Below are 13,084 nucleotides of genomic sequence, written 5' to 3'. Positions count from 1 at the left end.
ATATATGTGCTTCACGAATTTCTCAACTGATGGCGCCACAAGCAGCCAAACTTCCAAATCTATTGTGAAATGAATATGAGACCATTGCACATAACAAGTTTGAGAAATTAATGAAACATGGATGTTTAATAATAGAATGAATGTTACACAAGTGAATAAAGTGATCACTTAAGCCAACCAAATACTTAGTCATAAGCTCGAAATACTCAGACTACTATCTTATTTTGTATCAAAACGATAGATCATCATCTCATCTTGAGACACCTGAAACACCTATTACATTTTTTTAGTCTAGCTGATGCGTGTTGATGTAGAAATACATTAAAATATAATTATATACAAAAACGGCATTATTTGATGTTATGGTGGAAGTTTGATGTAATGTAAATGCGTGATTGAGGGCAAAATTTCCTAAGAATCATTTTTCCAGTTGAAAGAAAAGCTGCTAATGTTCGTCCGAGCTGGGGGTGAATCTTATTTACGGTGGTTGATTGATGGTTGCTGATATTTCACCGTTTGGAAAGTAAAAACAGTACATATATTAAGTCATTCCCAACCGTTCCAATTGACTTCCATAATTTAGTAAAGGGGGTAAAATACTATTTCTCGCGTTGTAATAGTGTAAATAATATTATGTTTCAAAAGGAAAAAATAGCGTTCAGTAGCATAAAAATGTGTGTAAATCAGGTAGTGGAAAATGTTTAAAAATCCTCTAGCACACAACTATGATACCCGCTTCACCCACAACGAAGGGTTGATGGTCCCAAGAGTAAACTATAGTAATGGAGGTAGAACAATTTAATACATGATTCCTTTAATTTTTAATACATACATATGTAATTACATTAATTTATAAATTTTCTTATTATAAACAATTGAACCACTTCCATATGTATTGCTTAATCTTGAGACCTTCAACCCTTAGGGCGCTTGTCCACTACCCGGAATTTTACCGTCCGGCAGTCCGGTTTTGAAAAATGAAAGCGACTACGACAGTTTAGCGTGATCAAATTCACGCACCGATCAAGAGCTCTGATCCGAAGAAAGATGGACAAAAGCACAAGCCAATCATCGTTTTAAATCTGACGTGCCGGACGGTAAAATTCCGTGTAATTAAGTGTAGTGGACAAACGCCCATAGTCGTGGATGAAGCGGGTATCATAGTTGTGTACTAGAGGATATTTGTATTTTTTCTACAACTGATTTAAACATATTTTTATACTACGGATTACATGTTTTTTTTTTTCCTTTTGAAAAATTATATTCTTTTTGTTTATTTTTTTCAGAGAGGCAGTAAGCCACATTATGCATCTTGTTGGTGGAATTTTTTTAACACACGTTTTTTTTACCATTTTAACATAAAACACACAAAAAATATGTACATGTGTTTTACGACTTTTACAATATTAACTCTTTATCATTTACCCATTCCTTTATTTTGCCTTTGGTTCATATTTTGGTTTGCCCTCCGCTGGCAACAAATTATTAATGAAAGGTGTATTGAAGTGGTTTCCTCGTATAATTAGACTATAATTAATTGATTTATTTATTGCTTTATTTAATTAATTAACGTTTACCTTAGATAATTAGAGTTTGATCCGTTGCGGTGCTTTATCCCCTATACCAAAACAAAATGTTTGCAACTTGCAAACAGAAAGAGAAACTATTCATCTCGGCGCAGACAAAAGTGAATTCAGGTTGATAAGTACAGTTTACAGAATGACTGATGAAGAGTGAAGAAGGGAATTGATGGAGCAATCCCTTGTCTGAGAGGGGAACAACAAATGTTCGAGAGGTTCTGTTAGGAGGGAGGAAGGTGGAGGTAGCGGGGGCAGAGAGGGTGGCTCATAAAATTAATCGTGGAGAATAATAATACCATACATCTCTCGCGAGTCTCTTGTTCCGATTGCTGTTAACGTGAATTTATTAATTTTATGTGTTAATTTTATATCAAACACAGATTTTTTGAGTCTACTAAGTTGTATTTTATTAACAAAAACACATAAAAAATTATATTTTGACAATTATTTCGCCTTGTTAGGGCCCTAACAAGGCGAAACAATTATCACAATTTAATTTTTTTGTGTTTTTGTTAATAAAATACAACTTAGACTCAAAAAATCTGTGTTTGATTTAAAATTAATACATAAATTCAAATGGAGTTCTACAAATTAATCGCCAAATCAATAAATAAATTATTTATTTGTGAATGTTCGAGTGTTTATCACAAACAAAAACTATATATATTTTTATAATTAAAAGCACACTATTGCTTATAAAAATATAGAGTACTACATCGTATAGAAGCAGTGTCATCTCGATCGTTATCGTGATCAGCTTTGAACTTACATTACATTACATTTGGACATATTAGACTGAAAAATCACTTATATTCATTTTGACCCTCTTGGGAATCGAACCCGGGATGGATCGAATCTTCGGCGTAGCCTACTTAAGTATAATATAATACCCAAAAAAAAAAATTTATATATATATATATATATATATATATATATATATATATATATATATATATATATATATATATATACAATATACGTGTGTATATGGGCTTCTATACGATGCAGAACCCTATGCATCATTACTGGAGATAAAAATTAAAAGCACATTACTGTTTTTACACTGCTTAGTGTTTTTTTGATCGATAGATAATCAACAAAATAATAGTAAGAAATATGAAATAAAAATAATAATAAAAATCTGTTGAAGTCAGAAAAATAATTGTTACGTTTCTTCGTGTCACCAAAATCGTATATGTTTTTACACTTAAATATCTAAATCATAATTTCCACCACTTCACTGGGTTTTGATTTGCGGTTATGAGGTGATAGTATGAGGACAAAATAATGACTCGCGTATACCTTCATTCAGGTAATGGGTGACATACATTCGTAATTCCCAGTAGACTATCATTATAACATGGTATAGGTGTCCAGTAAAACGTTATGGCTATGAATGTTACATGAGGCGAAGTGTTATCTCGGAATATATTACCGGCTCTTTCGAATGTGCGATGTTGCCTTTGACCTGCTTTCATTGGGCTAGGAATCTACGAGTAAGATCGACTCTTAGGGTATACATCTTAGGGTATTATGGATACAGCGTTTGGAGTTAGAAATAATTTATATTTCATATTATTTTTTGACATCTCATACAAAGATGAAGAATAATATGGAAGTCTGGGCATTTACGGGGCTAACGACCGTCATAGGCTGGTTTAAGTGATCACTTCACACACGTGTAACATTCACCGATTCTACCTATTATTGACAACCACACTACTCAAATTCTTAGAAGTTCTATACATATATGAACCAATTTTGAAACATTATTCTTGAATCACTAGAACTTCACTAGAGACATCTATTGGTGAGATGAAAAGTGTGTAAAGTGATCACTTAAACCAGCCTATGACGGTCATCAGCCCCGTAAATGCTCAGACTTCATCTTTGATGAGATGTCAAAAAATAATATGAAAATAACTCCTGTAATTGGAGATAATCCAGATTTTGTGAACAAGTATTTGGACACACTCAACATGTTTAAATAATTTATATTCTTAAACGGTGCTATCGATAAATATCTAGTTTTACATTATTAGATCTACAACTAATACATACTACTACCATCACGCCATTTTCCGCAGGGGTAGACAGAGAGGATTTGATTGATCTAATCGTGCCAAGTCTTTTTCGGCCGTCCTCGTTATCGATTAACCCTATTTGTATTTAATGATTATCTCAAGTTTGGTTAATATAACTTCGTTATATCTATTAAGTGATTACGAAGACTCATCTATCGCATTGTTTTACATCATCAAGGAATGATTTATCGTTGTCTATTTATTAAAGGTAATCAGCTTCAACACTATACAGGATATAACGAGAAGTAAAATCGGAAAATTACATCAAGTAAATTTACATCTCACTAATAGATGTCTCTAGTGAAGTTCCAGTGATTCAAGAACAAGGTTTCTAAATTGGTTTATATATATAGAACTTCCAAGAATTTGAGTAGTGTGGTTGTCAACAATGGGTAGAATTGGTGAATGTTACACGTATGTAAAGTGATCACTTAAACCAGCCTATGACGGTCGTCAGCCTCGTAAATGCCCAGACTTCCATATTCTTCTTCATCTTGATGAGATGTCAAAAAATAATATGAAAATAACTCCTGTAATTGGAGATAATCCAGATTTTGTGAACAAGTATTTGGACACACTCAAAATGTTGTAAGTAAAATCGGTATCTACAATTTAACCATATTGTACAATAAATATTCATACAAAAATATCTTTACCACAATTGTATTATTCCTATTGATCAGATTTCCCTTCCATATAAACATTTCCACGCGTATTTCCCGCGGGACCTCCTCGGGCGCCGTTATACAAAAATGAGATAATTATTGTCTGCATCCTCGAAAGCTTTCAATTCATTAGCAGGATCTATATATTGACAAGGACTTTACTTCCTCTCATTTAGGTAGCTCTTTACAGCTCGTTCCCTAGAGGAGGATGTACGGGATAATGAATACTGGCAAGGCGATTGTTATTGATTGCGAGGCTTAACTGCGATTAACTGTGAATTAAAGCTAGGCATCCATATAATTTGTAACCTCATCGATAAATTCTACATCAAATTACGTATCTACAATATCGCGATTAATTGTGTTTCTAAATAATGTGTAATATGAAATAGTTATACCTACTATTTCGTTGATGGTTTGATTTGTGTTATTTACCTCTATGAGGCACAGAATTTGATACAGTTAAAAAATCCATGTTGCACAGATTTTTTTATTGTTGACTTTTTAAAAAAAACATGAAATTGAAAAAAAATTGTTGTAAAAAAAAGTATACGAAAATAACGAAATCGCTTGTTTATATTTACTATAGTCGTGTATTTTTGTAGACATGTCTTTTTTATTGTAAACTTAAAAAAAATTAAAATATGAAACTGAGAAAAAAATTGTAAATAAATGCAACAAAGGAACGAAAATAAATATTTATATTTATTATAGTTGTTTATTTTGGTAGACCACAAAATCTTTAGCAACAAAAAATATTATGCCTTTAAAATTAAATAATAAATAAAATAGCTTACATCTAACTACCTAACTAACCGTCACGCTGTTTCCCCACAAAGGTAGGCAAAGAGAATAGAACTCCATACCAATCTGTCTTCGCAAACACTACCTGCCCTATAATTTCATACTAATAACATGCACTATCTGCCCTTAAACGACTGTATAAGGCTCAAACATTTGAACGACATCACGAGTATGTTTTTGCTGGTTGAAAGATATTGCTTCTTAGCAATGAGCCCTCTAATGTACATACCATATTTTCAGTACAAGAAGTTTAGATAAATAAAAATTACATTAATTGATTCGGCAGTCACTTTGTGGTAAAATGTTTCCATTTTTAATTTAAGTTTTAATCAGTTTTTATACGGTGTTTGAAAATGATGCGAAATGTATCGAAACACGTGTCACGATAGATTTTAAGAAATAGTGGTATTTACTTAGTAAAACTTAAATTAAAAATAAATAAAATTTATCTTGAAAAATCGCTTACGTATGTTGTAGTTGGCAGGGCGCATATGTAGATGAAAACCAGGAGTAGTCCTACGAAGATTTCTCGCCTTCTTCCGAGAGCCCGAGGGTACTCGTCACACAGCGCTGTGATCATGGCCTCCAGGCCTCCGAAAGTGCTGTCCAGCCCCAGGGTGATCAGCATCAGGAAGAAGATAATGGACCAAAAGACTGATCCCGTCATGGTGGCTATGGCCTCCGGGTAGACTATGAACACCAGGCCGGGTCCTTCAAGGCCTACCTCTTCTATGTGCTTGTTTTGGACATGTGCCATGTAACTGTTGGAGAATGATTAAATTTGATAAAACATAGTTGTAGAAATAGCATAATTATTTTCATTTCTTGGTAGAATTGCATTTTATAAAATAAAACTACAAAAATACGAATTAATGTTTTTTTAAGTGGTATTACACAAAGTGAACGACGAATGATAAGAAGAGTGTTAATAAAACAACAAATATTTAGTTTTTTCGACATTTATTTTATTTGATCAGTGAGCACGTTTTGTCGTTACATCATTTGCTGGGAGGGTAGGCACAACAAGGCACGGTTGAAAACCATGATTTTAACACTCTCCTTATCATTTATTGTTCACTTTGTGTAATACCACTAAAAAAATTAAACCACTTAAAATATGTAGAGTTATGATTTTATATAATCATAGGTTTAAGTAGTGTATTATAATAGTAATTTAAAAAAATAATGGGATAGTTTGGATTATTCGAGGATTTTTAATTTTTCCATTAATGGATTTTTGTTGGTAAATTTAAATAATATATTGGTGAATCTGGAACCCTTGGTTGACAACTCCCTCTAATTACTTTCCCGTACAAATGTGAATTTTATCCCGTACAAATTTAACCAGACTGAGTTACAGCAACGCGTGGTCGGGTAAAGCTAGTCTTAAATATATCTTTCAAATATTTTAATAGTCTAGCCAATTTCTAGTTGTTTGCACGTAACGAAAATAATAAAATAAGAAAGATTTTTTTTTTAACACAGGACTTACCCCAATACCGAAAATATAACGAAGCCCGCTAGAAAACTTGTGAGGCAGTTGATGGACGATGTAAGAATGGCATCTCTGTAGCAGTTGTTATTGAACTTGTTGTAGCTGGAAAGAGCGAGGAGAGTGCCAAACCCTGGACCCAGGGAGAAGAAAATCTGGGATGCGGCGTCTATCCATACCTAAGAGGACATATGTGCTTGTGTAATTATGTGCCACTGTCGGTCAATGTAAAATCAAACCAAACGAAGTGCCAATATCAATAAAATGTATACTCAATATAAATATAAATATTATTTATTATTTCAGACACTGGGTTATTCACCCTACGGATGAGATATCAATTTTAAAGGTGTCTCAACTTGATATGAAACATAGTTCTTCCCTTTTTTTAAAGAAGATGGAAGTCTGAGCATCCTGGGGCTTACGACCTGGCATTTGGCTAGCTTAAGCAATAACTTTACATACAACATTTTGAGTGTGTCCAAATACTTGTTCACAAAATCTGGATTATCTCCAATTACAGGAGTTATTTTCATATTATTTTTTAACATCTCATCAAAGATGAAGAAGGATATGGAAGTCTGGGCATTTACCCCGTAAATGCTTAGACTTCCATATTCTTCTCATCTTTGATGAGATGTCAAAAAATAGTGTAAAAATAACTTTATACACTTGTGAAGCCTACACTATTCTGCCCATTATTAATAGAATTAATGCAAAATGGATATTCAATCTTAAAAAAAAACGTAAATACCCAGACTTCCATATTCTTCTTCATCTTTGATGAGATGTCAAAAAATAGTGTAAAAATAACTTTATACACTTGTGAAGCCTGCACTATTCTGCCCATTATTAATAGAATTAATGCAAAATGGATATTCAATCTTCAAAAAAACGAATAAAATAAATATAATCTTCATTGAAACTCATCAGCCAAAGGATTAAGCTCTTAATATAATATCCATTTTCTGACATTTGATTTGTATAATTTTAATAGTAATAGAGATTTTTTGAAATTTCAACCTTAGAGTTTTGAAGTTTATGCCACTCTGGAGTTAGGTAGTAACGTATTCCTTCTGCAGCTCCAGGAAGTGTTACGCCCCTTGCTAGTAAAATCAAAAGCACTACATAAGGCGCTAAAGCTGTCACCCACACCACCTGAAAAATGATCCTGCGATTAATTTACATCTGTCTAAATAGATAACATTGTTTCAGGTGGAACAAGAATGAAACCATTTTACAGTAGTGGCGCATTAAAATTTATTTGTTGATAGAATTAAAATAAACAATTGCCAAAAATTTTGGTAACCTCTTCTCGTCTATTTCGTAAATTTTCAAAACCTCTTTTGGTAAAATCTATCGGTTTTGAGGTAATTTTTAACATCGACCACATTTCGGTAACTTCATCACAATTTTTTTTATCTTTCAAGAGTGCTTAATAGATTAAAGTAGATGATAATCAGATGCAGCAAGGCTTGGTGAATATGGAGGGTGAAGTATAATCTCCCATTTAAGGACATTCATTTTTTCTCAGGTATTTTTTGTTGAAAGAGGGCATGCATTGTCTGAATGAAGAATTACTCCACTTTGCTTGACTTAATTTGGGCTTCTTTCTTTCAGCATCAGATGAAGTCTCTCCAAATGTCGACAGTAAAATGCTAACGTTATTTTTCAACCCTGATTTAATAACTAGAAGAGAATGAGTTGCCCACTATTCTAACAAAATAACTTTTTTAGTATTAATAATGACTATAATTTAACAACAAAAAAGTTTTTTTGCCTAACATTATTATCAATTATCCACCTTTCGTTCCAGTTATAAATGTAACGAAAAAATGTTTGTCATTATAATAAAGAACTGCAATTGTTCACACGCATCTGATAGCTCAAATGGCTTCTAAATCTCATATTAAACAGTTTTTAGAACTGGTTTAAATATCTCTTCAGACCAAGAAGATCCAAGTTTTTGGCTTGATTCTTCAATGGTTTTAGTAATGTAGATTCAAACCTGACCGTTTCAAAATAATAGCGTAATTCCTGGTCCACCTAATATTTACTAAGGATTACGTCACTAGGTTAATAGTAATAAGGATTACGTCACCTTTCCTGCGCTCCTGACGCCCTTCCATAAGGAGAAATAAACCAGGACGAAAACGCCGAAAACACAAAGAGCAAGGGATGGTTTTATTGGTCCCATCATGTCTAATCCGTCAGATTTGTATTGCTCCAGAACTTTACGCCTGTAAAAACAAATATATTTATTATGGTATTATGACATAAGCAGTAAACAAAAGGTTTAAAAATATCAAGTTAAATTAAGTGTGACACACAAAAAAATGTGAGTACATTATAAATATTAGATATATGTTTTGTACTTTTGGCATTTCTTAGTAGAACTGCATTTTTTATAATAAAACTAAATCTACACATTTTTTCCACTTTTATTTTATTTTATATACATATTTAAAAAAAATATGGATAAAACAAACGAGGTGAATGTGCCTGATAATAGAACCAGAGAAAGGCCGAAAAAGCTTGGCATGATCAAATATTTTAAATACTTGAACACAAAAGTGGTTAGGTCAGGAGTCGGAATAATCGGCGGGTAATGTATAGGGAGATGTATGAATGTGTTAGAGGCGAAGATTGCTTGTAAAAACGGGAGTTATAGTTGTTAGCTTGGCGTGGAGTTATATTCTCTTTGCCTACCCCTGCGGGGAAGCGGCGTGATGGTAAGTTAGTTAGTTAGACTTTCGAGTCGTGTAACATCCTTGATAAACAAGTTAGGTCATATGTGTACAACAAATGAGTGAAGAAAAAGGGTAAAACTTTAAGAGGCAAATAAAGTTAAAAGAAGAAGCCGACCAAGAGTTACCGTGATCAAGTATGTACATTAAATACTTTTATTTAGTTAGTGGTTTTCGTCTTACATATGTATTTCTTTATATATATATATATATATATATATATATATATATATATATATATATATATATATATATATATATATATATATATATATATATATATATATATATATATATATATATATATATATATATATATATATATTCAATTTCAAAACCCTTACCGCGCCCCAATGGTGCATAGGGCTCTGCATCCTATAAACAGTGTTATCTATATCGTTAACACATGAAGGAAAGATAATCAGCCCTCCGCTTCAGGTACCAGTCCAGGGTAATATTGAATAAATATCGAGGGTAATAAGTTTATTTGACCCTGCGAATTGAACCCAGGACCTCCAGAACTTGTAAAAATAATTTGTAAAAACAAGAGGAGTACAAGATGAGAGTAGGAGGAGAATATCAATTAAATAGAGAGGAGAATATAAAGAGATATCAATTAAATCTTGATTTAAAAAATGAGTACTTTGCACATATCGCTCACTCCTTTCAAGAACGTCATAAATCAAAAATCGTCAATTTTCAGTTGTGCATGTTTTCGGAATGCTCAGAAAATGTACTATATCCCAGAAGAAGAGGCATATTTTTGACTTAATATCTACTCGCTACAGGGCAGAAAGTGTTGTTTTGCATTTTGAAGAAAAGGTATTAGGTATTTAATTATTATTTTTTAAATTAACTACTTATTTTTCAAATAGAGAAAAAACCTTTCAACTTAAACCTAAAAAGATCTGCTGCACAGTTAAAAGTTCAATAAGTGGCTTGATATTTACATTTAATAAATTGTATTATATTTTTAAACTTTAAAAACATTATCCTGAATAATCTTTTTTTTTATTTATGACGTTCTTCGAAAGAGTGAGCGATATTTAAAATATTGTGAAATTAGAACTTTAATTTTTAAGTTTTACTTGATGTTTTTTTATATATTTTTTTTTTAATTTCATCATAAACTGTAATAAAAAAAACACGGAAAAATTATTTGTTTGGTATTCCATTAAGGTCCACTGACTCGAAGAACTCCTTGGCAGGACTGGTGGCGTTGGGGTTGGCCGGCTGCTGCGTAACGGGCGCGCACTCCGGCGTGTTCCACTCGTTACCGCAGCTCGTCCAGGGTAGCTCGCTCTGCAGGGACGCGAACAGGTAGTACACTGCCCAGCCGATGATCGTGTTGTAATACATGCCCATGTATATGTCTATCAAGCATATCGCGTACCCGACACCTGCGAGACGAAGATCAATAAGGATAATCACAATATTTTCACACAAATCAATTGTTTTTTTTCTTCTTTTTTTTACTATACATCTATCTATATATTGTAGTCGTACAGGAGAAAGTGACCAAATAACAAAACGCAAAATGTTCAGGAGGGCCATTTAAGTCACTTTTGCTTGGTAAGAAAATAAACATCAATGCAGGTAGTCATTTTCAACAAGTCAATATATTATACAATACTTACTAAGCTAGTAGAATACTAAGCTAGTAAGATATCAAATGGTCAATGATCACGTTTTTGTAAAAAATGTACTTGGTCACTTTCTCCTGTATGACTACGATGTGTTCTTTTATTACGTACATCTTAATAAAAAGGTCTCTGCTAAATAAAAGCGTTCTCAATCCAACCATAGGTAGATCCAGTGAACTCACACATAATTCGTGATGAAGTTTATGATTTTCGTATGTTAGAATTTAAAAAATGTGAGTAGAGTGTTTGTCAATCATGTGTAGAATAATGGTGAATTTTATACGTGTATAAAGTGATCACTTAAGCCCTTTAAATACCTAGAGTTTTATATTCTTCTTAATTTTTGTCGAGATGTCAATAAAATTATTTTCAATATTATTTATTGATTCGGCAGTAACTTTGTGGTTATATCTATCCATTTTAAATAATCACTTGATAAAAACCATTACTTCCTTTAATCTATTATGATAGGTGTTTCGACGCATTCCACATCATTTTAAAACACCGTCTACGTTCCGACTGATAAAAAAATTAAATAAAAATATTTTTCAAATGTAACAAAAAACAGGAACATCCTTCAACACTCCAAAAATTATTAAAATTTAGGCTTAAATTCACATATGATGTGTAAAAATGATGCGTAATGCACGGAAACACGTATCACAACAGATTTTAAGAAATAGTGGTATTTTCATTCCAAATATAAATTTATAAAATATAAATAAATAAAAATTTTACTGTCAATATATTTTGTATAAAATAAGTATTTTGCACAGTATAAAACGAAGTTTCGAAGTACTCATGGAAAGCTTCTTAGATTATTAAGATTTATATTGAAATTGATAGATCTATAAAAATGAGGTGTAAAATTTTAGGAATAAATCATATCGTAGACTTAAAAGCTACACATAACGGAACTTTGATGTTACTTAAATCTAAATAGGTAGATACAGTGATATTCAATGAAAATTCTGAAAAACTTTCATTTATATTTGTATATATTCTAGAAATGCACTGCATCTTGGTGCAAAAAGGAATCGTAGTAGAAAAAGGAAAATAAAAAGAAGGAAAAAATAATTTATTAAACTGTTTACTTTTAATTATTAAAACCTGGTTTCATAATTTAGCGAAATTCACCAAAAATACCATAGCGTCTCTCATAATGTGAAAAAATCCTTATGAATTATCCTAAGAATGAATATCTCCAGGTTTATTATAATTATTCTGAGATTTTGGGTACAGGATAACAGAAGAATAAAGCATTTGTGAAATAATTTTCTTTTCCCAACTCTTTTTGCTTCAACTTTTCGCCTTCGAATCAAAAACGAAAAGGTGATCATTTCCAGACATTTCCTGAGAAAAGACATGATGATGCCAATAAGCCACGTTCCGCTGTCTTCTTCTCGAACTTTCTTTCCCACTTTCTATCTATACCGACCCCGACCGTAATTGTCACACCCTTCTGGCGCTCGAACCGTTTTCCCCGTGTTGCTTTTCGTATTTAGTTTTGTGACTCAGCAAAAATAATATTATCAACATCACAAATCTTTGATTCGACACAAAAACGTTGTCGATCGACAAATAATATGATAAAATACTTTTAATATTTTTCGCAATATATGAGGGCATGAGTTGCAATTTCTGAAGCTAAGAAGTTTTTCAGATATTCATGAAAAACTATCGACCATTTGTAAAAACGTGTAGAGTAAGCAGGAGTATTAAACAAGTATTGCTAATACTGACTTGTCATATTTACATTATCTGATATTGAACACATTAAAAACTTATGTGTCCTATTTTTACGATGTGAAAATGAATTCGTTTAGTTTCTGATTGTTGAATCATAAGCATACCAATTTTGTGCTTGATTTTCTAATTTTTGTTTTTTTTTATTATTCCTGACTGAGAAATATTTGTGTTTTTAGAACATCTTAAAAATGATACCAAATATCACCAAAAATAGTGTGTCCAAATACTTATTCACAAATCTGGATTGTCTCCACTTAGAGGTTGTCAATCATAGGTAGAATCGGTTAATGTTACACGTGTAAAAAGTGAACATTTAACCA

General features: G+C 32.1%; 1 protein-coding gene across 2 annotated transcripts in view; it reads right to left on the bottom strand.

Moving 5' to 3' along the window:
• The window catches only part of SerT (Serotonin transporter), a 59,278-nt gene that overhangs the window by 10,923 nt on the left and 35,271 nt on the right, over window positions 1-13,084 (bottom strand). For both annotated transcript variants that reach the window (XM_088262480.1, XM_088262481.1), the window contains 5 exons: window positions 10,562-10,772; window positions 8,727-8,865; window positions 7,649-7,783; window positions 6,626-6,804; window positions 5,600-5,894 (listed from right to left, as the gene is read on the bottom strand). In XM_088262480.1, the coding sequence (XP_088118606.1) occupies window positions 5,600-5,894; window positions 6,626-6,804; window positions 7,649-7,783; window positions 8,727-8,865; window positions 10,562-10,772 (959 nt within the window). The remainder of the gene's footprint in view (window positions 1-5,599; window positions 5,895-6,625; window positions 6,805-7,648; window positions 7,784-8,726; window positions 8,866-10,561; window positions 10,773-13,084) is intronic.

Source organism: Brachycentrus maculatus, unplaced genomic scaffold (assembly GCF_059751285.1).
Source record: "Brachycentrus maculatus isolate JH-2025_06_01 unplaced genomic scaffold, ASM5975128v1 h1tg000180l, whole genome shotgun sequence".
NCBI lineage: Eukaryota > Metazoa > Arthropoda > Insecta > Trichoptera > Brachycentridae > Brachycentrus > Brachycentrus maculatus.
Note: the sequence above shows the minus strand (reverse complement) of the source record. Positions and strands in the feature narration are given on the sequence as shown.